We start from the raw sequence: 12,714 nt of genomic DNA on the forward strand, positions 1-12,714 counted from the left end.
ACTGGCATAATCAAGCAGCAAACCTATTCTTCAGGGCTGGGGGGGGGGGGGTGACACAATAGTTGACCCCCCCTTGAATAGTATGACATCATGTACATCATGTATTTACACATGTGACTACAAGTATCACCACCACCACTTCTTCTTCTACTACTCTTTTCTTCTTCCACTTTTTGACTTACTACTGCTACTACCACTACCACTACCTCTACTTAATCTACTTTATACAACTAGATAGGTTTCTACTACTACTTCTACTACTACTACTACTACTTCTACTACTATTAAACTAATATTACTACTGCGTCATACTTGTTCTCTTGAGTATATCCATCGTTGATGATCCTTGGATCTCCGCATTCACGTAGGGTGGATCGCACTTTGGTTCATCTTCCACGTCGTCCCCTTGATCGGGATCTAGATCTAAATAATAACCTTGCTCCATTTTCCGTCTTCAGCCATCCAGGTTCATGGCAGACAGGAAGACATGACAATATGATCCATCACAAAATCACTTCATTTATCTAACAGTTCCATTATTAGTCAGAACAAAACCAACCTCCATGCATCCTCGCTTCCGCTTGCAAAATATGTGATCCTCAAGAACTTGTGGAGATATTAAATGTTTTAAAAATTATCAAGCTTTGGAGAGCCTTTTAGAGGGTCTTTGCTCTTCAGTATAGACCATGGAGGACTTTGGATACAGAGGTATCAGTTCCTACAGTACATGTAGTTGAGATTATATCGCGCAATAAGTATCCAATCTTGGTTATTATAAAGTCAGGTGAATTGAAACTTGCAATGTTGGAAAAAAAATGTCAATCACTTGATCGAAATTAGCAAAACTGATGATGTCACATGACAACAGACAGTACTTTGTTCTCGATGCACTTGACATAAGTTGATGAGACATCTAAGTGATTTTGTTCTATAATAGTTCACTAGCTGATCTGTTTCTTCAATGTACACAAAACATGAGTTTTACAGGGAGTAGAAAGTTCCATCTACATGTAAGAGCAGAGATTGTTCTTACTCTTAGATACTAAAATCCAACAAAATTGTCCATCATAGTATTCAAAACCAGTCTAATTGCTCAGAAGAAGGATATCCATAAACGTGCTAACCTCTTCATACGGCAGTACACAGATCAACTGTGAACCTGAAGCAATTATCAAAACCAGCAAACACCCGGTTGTGACCCCTGATACGATGGAAGGTCCCGTGTCACCTTTTACGCCTCTTTCAGCTGCCACATGAAACTTCACATGTTCTAACAGCAATCAATCTCAGATCATCTCTGGTGCATGATGAACTGGGAGAAGATAAAATCCCCATACAAAGGAATTTCCACAGGTCGATTCCTCACAAAAAAATCAAATTTGAATACATCCCATTTGTAATATATATCAAACTATTCAACAGGTACTTTGCTTTACAGGCGATATACAGATATATCACCCTACTTCCATGTGGTCTCCATGAACTTGCACTCATCCATGTATAAACTACCGGGATACAATATTAATAGATAATACACCTCCAGGAACATTGAATAAAATAATCCAGCTGCATGCATGTATAATGGAAAAGGAATGCCAATTTATACACAGGAAGTACAGTTCAAAATTTCATCGTGATATCAAGGTCCAAGGTTTTATGAGACCTGTCCTAGTGGGAAAACCCCACCTACATACTGTATTTCAACAACCCAGCGATCATTTTCTTCCTCCTCACTGATATCTTTTGAATTAGATATTATTAAGGTCGTTAAAACTTTGATTAGACATACATTAGTCACAAATTCAGGATATGGTCAAGTGTTTTCCAATCAAGAATTACTCATTAATGATATGTGAATTGGAAGAAACTGAGATACAGGCATACAGAAGACCCCAACACTGAAAGTATAGCTCTGTGCATTGATCTTCATTAACACACTGACTTCACAATTCTGTGATTACCATATGCTTTGAACAGCAACCATCCGTTTCCAGGAGGCAATGACTTAAAAAGCAAAAGATGAAACTGTAAAATGAGACAAAAATCTCTCACATACAATTTGAGCTGCATAAAAACCACAAGTGCTTTAATTAGCATCATAGAAACTAAGTGAAATCTAATTCAATTTTTATCTTTTACTTGTACATACAACCTGTACATGTATGTAAAGTTAAAGGCCGATAATTTATGATCAAGTCTACATATACAGTACATGCAAAAATGATTTTTAAAACTTAAAGATAGTTATGTGTACAAACATGAACTATGGCTTCTATAATAGCCTGTTAAGATAAAAATCTCGAAACTCAAATAAAGCAATGTCAAATACAAATAAATTTAAGATTGATCAGAGCATTCATTTTCTTTGACAAGTTCTAGTTTGAACTGACTGATGCTCAAATTATTAGTTATTGTGTTTTTTTTTAAATAACTTTCCATCATGTATCATGTTTATAGTCAGTGTTCAATATTAAAGTTTTGGAAAAGCTATTTGGCTTACTTCATAATGAGTTTTGGGAAAAAATACAAAATCCCAGTCAGGGACGGATCCAGGATTTGCCAAAGGGGGGGGGGGGGGGGACACATTTCCAGAGGAAAATTTGACAAGCAAAAAAAAGCTTAGTATTTTTCAATAAATCTAAATTATTTTGGAATAGCTCATTCATTTGGTATCTACATGTAATTTGATTTAGAATATGGCTATGTATATTGTAGCATTTTTTACAGCTTTCCAATATGTTTCAGTAAATGAAGATGTATAATTTTTCTTTATACATATAGAAATTAGCATTACCATTTCAGTGTTTTAAATTGTGTATGTGAACGAATTATAAAAGATATAAAGAACTTTCACACCTTCCCAATCTGGAAAATACATTACAAGATCTTTGACGCCCCAAATTTTGCTTTAACAATATATTTCACAGATTCACACCCCAGACGTTTTCACAATTCATGGAACTACATCAAGGAATGTGTATTTGTGTGTAAGAAAGTGCATTCTTCCTATAAATATTCTGAGAATTAGACCTTAAAATTGTCACTGCTAACTTGGAGAAAATTTTCATTTTTTAAGAGGTACTGTATACATGTACTAATTTATCTATTATCTACAGGTACAAGTAGCGTTGTTCACTCTGACAAGATATCAGGTATTTTTCTTGTCATGGAGGTGTGAAATCACCTACATGTATGACTGAATGGAACCAAATTCCTTTGTGGGAATCTGATGGGTAAATTTTGCTAAAATTTGGCCCTATAGCTCAAATATTTAAAAAGGGCGGTGCCAGTTATCAAAATAACTAGGAGGGAGGCAGGGCATCATGGTCTAGTGGTTCTAACTCTTGTCTTTCAATGCAAGGTTTGTGGGTTCAAAATCAAATTCATGCCATGATGTGTTTTCTTTCAAAAAAGAAATTTACCCACATTATGCTGCATCCATGTGAGGTAAATGGGGACCTGGCAGGATTGATTCCTTGAATACACATGTGCTACAAACAGCAACTTGAGCTTATACTCCAGGGTAATGATAATAGTGCCCATCAAAAAGATTATTTCTAGATTGATAGCACTACATAAATGACTATTACTATTGTTATGATTATAATACATTTAAGAGTAAATAAAATAAAGACTTTTGACTGATATATCAAGAATTAATTTATTGCAATTCCTGTGTGTGAAATCTCTTCATGTATTTCATTCGCAATGGTTTGACTTTTGAATGTCTCCAAATAGGAAATAATTTGGGAAGAAGACTGCACTGCTTAGAATGTTGCATTATGGGTAAGAAACATGGCCAGTATCGAGTAGTAGGGGACTTGAGTCGGTGCTATACAAAGCTGCTGGTTTGTATTGCTTTAATCTTTGGGTATATGGGTTGAATTAGACATATTTTTCCTGTTGATCTGTAGCAAAAAGACTTTTATGAAAGGATCAGAAGATTAAAATTTGTTTTTGTTTATCTTATCAATTATTGTTCATATTAGGATTTTGCTCAATCAATCAATCAATCATGCTCATAATGACGTCAAAGAAGGCTTCTATAATACAACTTGGAACATGTGCTCAGAAGTTGATACATATTCACAAGGTCAATTTTTGCACTACTTTTTGCAAAAACCTAATATAGAATTCAGCAGAACTTGACTAAAATTGCAAGAATGAGCTCCTGGATGATAGCAAAATATTGCTTTGAATCTTGAATCATGATTCTTTCATTTGTGCATTTCAAAATTTCATGTGCCACCAATGATCATGGCTATGGGGTCGAACGCTTTTTCCTTAGACATTAAGATGGTAAATTGCCCATTCTTCTACTACCAACTCGTCCACTCACCACACGGTCTACTTTCATTTAGTCTCATGCCATTCCGTCCACCAACATTTTTCTAACAACCATTTGGTCCAATCACCACTTTGTCTAATCACCATTTCGTCCACGACCATTTTGTCTAATAACCAGTTGGTCTAATTTCATTTTCATTCATATTGCACAATCAACACTCTAGTCCAATTAGACCAAATGGTATATGGACTAAATGGCTATTGGACCAACTGGTTATTAGACGGATTGGCATTAGACTAAATGAAAGTAGACCATGTGGTGAGTGGACAAACTGATGGTAGACCAAATGATAGAAGACGAGTTGGCAATTGGACGAATTGGAAATAAACCTACAAGATTGCATGGACAGTGAGTGAGAATTGAAAAATTACATTAATATTTAACTGAATTAATAATTCTGAAGCACGGAAGAATCAGGTTCAACTGTAGTATCCAAGGGCCTTTTCACACGTGAATCTTGATTCATCATAGTAATGATGACTGCAGTTTGTCTTTAGAATCATTGGACCTTTCACACATACAATTTGTACCATAATTTGAGTGAAACTTAACTGGAATTCACAATTCACCAATTTGAATTCATGATTGTGATTAATAGCGTTCGTGATTTTAGTTTGGTTTTACACGTGCTAAAAATTCGTCATTAGCTTGATTTTTCACTGGAATCATCATTCAAATTACAATTTTTTTACCTCGTGAAAGGGACAGTAAATGAAGTTTGTAATCATTTTGAAAGAGAGGAACAATGTGATTAATGCATGGTTTTGAGTACACTGTGCTTAACTAATCACTCAAGAATATTAAACACAAATGAGTGATGTCATAGTAAGGGCACACTTTTATGTATATGTAAATATAATACACAGGAATTTGCTTGAAAACACTCTAAATTCAAATTAATGACATCTACTTACTGATGTTTTCAAGACCTTCCCTGGAGTGTAGACACGATTCTGATGTCGTTCTCTGGAGGGGTTGTAGGTGAAGGCTTGTTGGGAAGTTGATGCTGATCATCGACTCCCTACCCGTTTTCCAAGCCATAGTGTGGTCGCCTCTCTCTCTGATAAAACTCTTTCTGGTTTTAGAAACCTTATGCTCTTGTACAGGTGGCAATCACAATGTAGACCCTAGCCAGCCAATGCCAGTCTGCTACATCCCTGTAACCAATCAAACATTCTTGAATCTGATTAACTGCATTTTAAGGAAAAGGAAAGTAGTTGCAGTAAACAATTATTTCATGAGAAAGTTTTTTAAATCAAGGTTAACTGTCACTATATTATCATATATCTAGATCTGGTACATCAATCTAAACCTATCTTTGTGAAATCATGAAATCTTAGCTCAAAACTGACAATTCTGATGCTCATCAACACAGAAATAGCATGTGTGGGACAGTGTATTAATATTGCTTGGGAAAATACCAAACATTTGATGGAATTCCATACTTATTTTGCTCATTTCTCAGTAATTACGCATTTTCTTCCAGAGAGCTATTTGGCACATATTTTTTATTTATTACATACAAAAACTTGGGTGGTAATTTTATTGGATTCTGTTCGAACTCATTTTGAGATCGTTACCACAACTGGTATTTATCTTTAAAATAATATGGATGAAAACAACTTCATATTATAATTTGTTAAATTATTAGCTTCAAAATAAATAGTGTTATTCATTTCAACAATATATACACACAAAGTTGAGTATGATGGTGAGGTTAAAAAGTAACTCGCATCAGTTCTCTTTAGGCCTGTATACTGAACAATTGTAAAGGGAACTGAAGGCATAGATGCCCATGGTAAAGCATTGTCCAATACATGACCATATGAATTGCTTCACTAAAAGTCACTAGAAACAATTATTAGAATTTACCAGATGATCTCATATATGGCTTTTTTCATGGAAGTCAATATTTAGTTTTAATCAGTTTTGGGGTCAATTTTTGTTTAGTTATCACAACTAAACCTACATTTCAAAATGACTTTAACTTTAAACATCGTATATCTCTATCTACAACCTGATGGAGATGGTGCATATTTAAAATGTCTCAGATTTTATCTTTAAAATATGCTTGGAATTTCTTTTATTTATAAAAATTAATTTTAGATATCAAACATCTTTATCAACCACCAGGCGGAGAAGGGTGCAAATCATCAAAATGTTTCACATTTTATCTTCAAAGTGAGTTTGGATACTTCATATTGTAAAATCTACTATTGGAACTCACACCAAATGAATAATAACCTTAATTTTAGTAATTAGTCATTATTTTACATTAGAAATTGTAGAAATTAATGTGTATTGTTTTTTAATCATAATTAACAATCACCTGGTGGTTGGAATAATAATTACATGAATAGGTAATTTACCAATGTGATGAGTAAATATATATAGTTGTAAGTATTTTCAGGGAAATTTCGATGACATCAATATTGATAATATATATTGAGCTCTTACAAGTGCATCATTGCCAACTGCCCATTCCAATCCTGGCATAAAGACAATAGTGACGCTCATTAAAAAAGATAATACTGCAATCTTAAAACCACTTACATAGTGTCAGTTACATCAATATTACAATAAAAGTTATTTGAAGAGCAAATAGATGATTAATTTGCTCAAAAAATTAATGTTATTTTCACTTGAGTGCATAGAATGATTTGAAAATACCTTTTGCTTCTTTATTGAAATCCCATCCACGAGCTATCCTTAACAAAGAAATTTGGTTCACGGCTGGAAATAAGCATCTTACCTGCACAGAGAAAAGAGAAAACCATCGATTGATGTAACTTAGAAAACACACTAAAAGGGGTAATCCAACTCAAACAAAAAGTTTTTCAAATTGGCCACAAAAGTAATGATGCTATGAAGTAGAGACAACATTCTACTATTATGTGATCTTATTTTCAATGTTTACTGATCCCCGTCCCCCCCCCCCCTTTATGGGGACATATTGCTACATGTATGATGATTATCACCCTCAGGTTCTTAAAATATCAAGAATTCCTAATAAACGGGAGAGCTCTTCTTACCAAAATCAATTCACAAAACTGCCAATTGGAGATTCATAATGTCTTTATTAATGATCTCATTTTCACATTCCTTGTGAGATTTGTTTATTTCAAACTAGCACTGATCTGCTTTCTTAATATTTATTTCTTTTACATTGATCATGTTATTGCCAAGGTCGGATTCCTCTATAGTTCTGTAGAGAATTTGACATATTGAGAATTAACACTTGGGCATGGCTATATCAACAAAGTAGGCTATATTTATCCCCTGGGGGGGCACTTAGTATATAATGCATAGTGGGTATGTGCCGCGGAGGGGACCCCCATTTTTACACTCAAATTTCCGTTCCGAGGCATAGCATTTTTGTCTTATTGAGAAAAAGAACAAAGAAAGCCGCTCCAAAGCATAGCATTTTCTTCTTCTCGAGAAAAAAGAAGAAAAAAAATCCGCTCCAGGGCTTCGTATATTTTCCGGTACGCCGTGCCGGTCGCAATTTTGGTGAAAAGCGGCCGCAGCTCGCTGTCCGACAATCGCCTCTGCGCTAGCGCGCCCGTCAGTCGTGCCGCCGGGCTAGCTGCATGCACGTTCCATAGGGATGCATACGCACTCGCACGCAGGCGACCCGTTCCAAGGACCCCCGTTTTCACAAACATTTGTAGTTCCGAAGCCCGTTCCGAGGACCCTCCTTTTTACAATTCGCCCGCTCCAAGGCCCCCGTTTTTTGTCTCGCCCGCGGAACACCCCTACCGCTTTTTTGGTCGAGTGCCCCCCCCCCCCCCCGGATTTATCCTTTCTTTTAAAATGCACATTAAAATGATCTAAATTAAATGTACTAGTAGACAGAGAAGACTTATTGATTCACATCTCCTTTTAACTTGGTTATGCAGTAAAATAATCACATAACAAGAGTAGATTCAATAAGACCATAAATGTGCTATAACAAATCCACACAATGGGACAAGAGTGGTTTTTATTTCAATGGTGTGCAGATAACAAAACGAATTAGTTTCCATGCCTTTATTTTGTGAATGGGTCAAAATGGGAACAAGACATTCAAGATATAATGCATGTCAAAATTACGAATTATTTCAAAAGGTAATAAATCTTGAGTAGAAAAACAATGTGTATGGGGATTATTATATATGTGAAGAGTCATAGATAAAGAACATTTGGTCTTGATATTATTAAAGCACAATGAAATAGGATTTCAATAATTGTTTTTTCTAATCCTGTTATATCGTTAACCATAGATTATTATTTCTTAAAGTCTTGCATTCACTTTTTAAAGTCCAATTATTTGCTGGGCATTTCATCATTAGCACTGCAATGTGGCTGTTTTGGGATTAGCCCTGTATTTTTCAGGACCAGTTTGGACTACACTATGAGTGCAAGCCCCACAAGGAGTAACAAAATAAAAAATAAATGTGTACAATGAAAATTGGCTTTATCAAGGACGAAGCCAAATTGACCTGAGTTACTAAAAAACCTTTTAGAGAGCATTGAAGTGTATAGAGGGGGGGGGGGCATAACTTGAAAGAATAAATGACACTAGCCAGTCACCAAGAGCAACAGATTCTCAAGTTATTGCAAAATTATCTCAAAAAATCCCACATTCCAGACTCCTGACACAATAAAACATTCATACCAATTTACACAGCAAACATGTGTGGAAAATCAAACTTTGCTATCAGCCATCTCAATATTTACATTTTGTCTACATAAACAAGACGGACTGAACTTCCTTGAAATCAAGATCAATAGATTCTGCAATGTAGAATTTGAATGAATTTAAGTTTTAGCAGTTGATCGTTTATACTCAATTGTGTGAATGGCTTATATCTCCTGAAGAAATAAATGAATTAGTAAAGTGCAAAATAAACTTAAATACAAACCATACAATTGGAAATTGAATGAATGTATGTAAAGTTGTAAACCTTTCTGATTGGTTCTTATCTTATTTGATATTAAAAACAACTTCTGAAGCACAGTTCATGAAGCAAAATGCAGGATACAATATAGGCCAAGAATGTAGCTTTCTGATATATGCTGTCATTGGATTTGTAAAGTCCCTGTCACATAGTTCTGTGCAAGCCTTGAATGTGACTTGTGGTTTACTACATTATTATGTGCTACCATCAGGTCAGATCACCCGCATTGACAGTATATTGCACGTATCTCACACAAAGTTGCTTGCAGAAGAGCACGCAAGTCTGATCTGCACACAGATAAGTTTTAAACATGTATGCTCAAAACTTTGTTGCGGGTGATTGCCTGCAACGATGTGACAGGGTCTTTTAAGGTATGTGTTCAAATGGACTTTATTTTAGAAACAATCAAGACGAAGCTAACAATAACATCTGATTAAAATTTGAACATATACATGCACAATCAGTTAATTAGGAAAAATATACTAACAGTAAATATACTTTAATTTGTAAGATTGCCAAAATTATTAGAATAATTGTTTAATATAATTCATATCATTGTACATTTACCAGGGCTTAAGACAGGTATTTTTAACATTATAAAGTTACATTTAAGGGGCTTTCATAATTGCTTTTGTGATCGTTTGCGATCCTTTGGTTTATGTTAACCCTAACCCTAACCCTAACCCTAAACGGTTGTAAGCAGTCGCACCACCAATTGTGAAAGGGGCTTTACTACACCACTTATCAAGGCAATATATCCAATCGAACATATGAAAATCCTTCAAGGGCCTCTCATAATTAACATTAATCATATTTTGAATTAATTATTATGGGATAGGAATCTATTACAATATAATAGCTATCGCATAAATAGTTTGTTCTGAAGGATGAGGTTTTAAAAGGAATTAAGGAAACGATAAGATAAACATGTCCCACTTGTGATTATTCTTTCAGTATCAAAGCTAAATATATCAACAAATTACATGTACATTCATTTAAAAAAATATTCTCATCTGAGAGACTTCACTTTCATAAGGACTACAATTGCATGCATATCAGGCCTATCTTCTCAGTTTCCAAGTGTTGATCAGCTTCTTTTTTTTTGGGGGGGGGGGCATATGTGGAATGTCCGCTAATCCCCTGTCTAAAACTGAACATGCATATATGTGTGTGTTTGAATTTTTACAAATCTACCGTATGTGTATCCATCAAAGGGGAAGGTGGGAAGTCGGTTTTAATAAAACCAGAAAAATTCTAGAAAATTATTGTGAACTTGTGAAGGATGAAGAAAATCCATCAAAGGATAAGAGTTATGAATTTTCAAAGTTTTTTTGAATTTGTGACATCATATCGGGGAAGGAAATCATTTTTATTTTTAGGGACTATTTTTCTTTTCCACATTGGGGCAATTCCAGAATTTTCGGGGCTATTTCTTTCATTTGAAGGGCTACTTTTTAGGGGTAAAAAGTAATTGTGTGGTAAAAGTATATATTACCCTTCTGCTGCAGTTAGAATTTTGATTTTCTAAATAATATTGGTTGAAACAGATCTTGGAGTGGATCTAGAAAGAATGCTCGCCCCAAAGCATGCATTTTGGGGGAATTTTAGGGTTGATTTGGGGTGTCATGGGGGCGAGATCGCCTTCATGTACTTATTACGCGGTGCATCATATATGCAAGCTGGTGAAGCTGCTCCCCCATGTATCATGTAAATTACATGGAAGATGATAAATACAACTTTTTTCTTATAGTTTGGGGTATGAAATCATCTATCTGATGACATGTGATAATTGATATGTCCACTGGGCAAATATGATCACCTTCAATTTTCTGAGCTTATAACATTTTGTGGAATTCATATCACATCACAGATGGAGGAGCTGCTCATCAGTGACTAGTGTTGGGTGATATTTTTATATAATCGAAATTATATGCAATATTGAAAAATACTGAATATCTCTTTCTTTCATTAAAGGGATAGTCCGGGCTGAAAATATTTATATCTAAATAGAGTAAAATTCACAAAGCAAAATGCTGAAAATTTCATCAAAATCGGTTAACAAATAACAAAGTTATTGAAGTTTAAAGTTTATCAATATTTTGTGAAAACAGTTATATGCACATCGTCATGAATATTCATTAGGTTGGCTGATGATGTCACACCCCCACTTTCCTTTTTCTTATGTTATTACATGAAATCATAAAAAAAAAATAACACTGAAAATTTCATCAAAATCGGATGTAAATAAGATAGCTATGACACTTTTAAGTTTCGCTTAATATCATAAAACAGTTATATGCACGTCCCGATCTGTATGCAAATGAGGGAACTGATGACATCACTTACTATTTCTTTTGTATTTTATTCTAATTTTCTCCTCATTGTCTTGTGAAACAAAGTTTTATTTCTCCCTGAAAATGTGGAATAACCATTGTTTAACATTTTATGGTTCAATCTAGTTGGTCCTATTTTCAAATCTGTAAAAAGTACAATATTGTGCAATTCAAACAATAAAAAACAAAAGAAAAAGTGAGGGCAGGACAGCATCGATTTGCATGCGACTATAAAATTGTGCATATATTTTGTGAAAATAGAGCGAAACTTCAAACCATCATAACATGATAACTTTTTTATTTTACATCCGATTTTGATTATGTATGCTTGTCTGATTTTTCTCTGTATTGATTCCAATCAATTACATTTTTCTGAAATTTTAAATGGACTTGACCTTTAAACTTAGTTTAATTAAACTAAGGTCAAGTCCATTCCAGAAAATTGCATTTGCAGCATGCAGTTTGCATACATTCTAACACTACTAAAAGCTTAGAGCATTAGGTCAAATGAAACCAACTAGATTCATCTCCTTCCATTTTACTCCTTTCGCAGCAAGGGCATGCCATTGAACTGGTACGAAAAGATGCAGTCATGCAGGCCATGCTGCTAGCTGCTGGGAGCCCCGCCGCAGCCGCGCCACTGCCCCTGCTCCGAGCTCCGGGGGCTACTCCCAGCTCCCAGCTCAGAGATTCGTTCTCAGTCGCGGCGGTTTGCAGTCTGTGCTTCTCATCAACTTTCGTTCCTTTAATTTAGTTTAACTTTATCAACGATCAAATGATACATTTTAAAATAATAAACACAAGAGGAACTTACCCAAAAGATTCACCATTGAACTTTGAACGTTTTCACTACAGATAAAGGAACTATTAAAAATAACATTTGGCTTGATTCCAAATTAAAAATTTCGAAAAACATTTAGGTTGGGGATAATTGATAGTCTGCGCAAGAAAACTCAATTATGAAATAAGATTTTTTTAATTTTCAATTTTTCTAATTATAATAAAAATATGGCTTACCTTTAGAATAATGCAAATTTCAAAAAATCTGTACCAAATATATAATAAGTTGAATAATAAACCCTGTATGAAACTT

The 12,714-nt window shown here is 34.7% G+C and overlaps 1 protein-coding gene and 1 long non-coding RNA gene across 3 annotated transcripts in view; both read right to left on the reverse strand.

Annotated features, from left to right (window-relative positions):
- LOC129273478 (SH3 domain-binding protein 2-like) overlaps window positions 1-1,641 on the reverse strand; it is a 33,473-nt gene extending 31,832 nt beyond the window's left edge. The window contains exon 1 of one of the 2 annotated variants that reach the window (XM_054910519.2): window positions 313-1,641. In XM_054910519.2, coding sequence (XP_054766494.2) covers window positions 313-445 — 133 coding nt within the window. In that variant the 5' untranslated portion in view covers window positions 446-1,641. The remainder of the gene's footprint in view (window positions 1-312) is intronic. The other variant, XM_054910517.2, reaches the window with a different exon arrangement.
- Window positions 1,642-5,266: 3,625 nt separating this feature from the next.
- On the reverse strand, window positions 5,267-12,522 carry LOC129272900 (uncharacterized). Its single transcript, XR_008585759.2, has 3 exons — window positions 12,436-12,522; window positions 7,019-7,100; window positions 5,267-5,505 (listed from the first exon to the last, which is right to left on the reverse strand). It is a non-coding gene; the product is annotated as an uncharacterized LOC129272900 (long non-coding RNA).
- Between the last annotated feature and the right edge of the window lie 192 nt (window positions 12,523-12,714).

The sequence above is a fragment of the Lytechinus pictus genome, chromosome 12, assembly GCF_037042905.1.
Source record: "Lytechinus pictus isolate F3 Inbred chromosome 12, Lp3.0, whole genome shotgun sequence".
Taxonomy (NCBI): domain Eukaryota; kingdom Metazoa; phylum Echinodermata; class Echinoidea; order Temnopleuroida; family Toxopneustidae; genus Lytechinus; species Lytechinus pictus.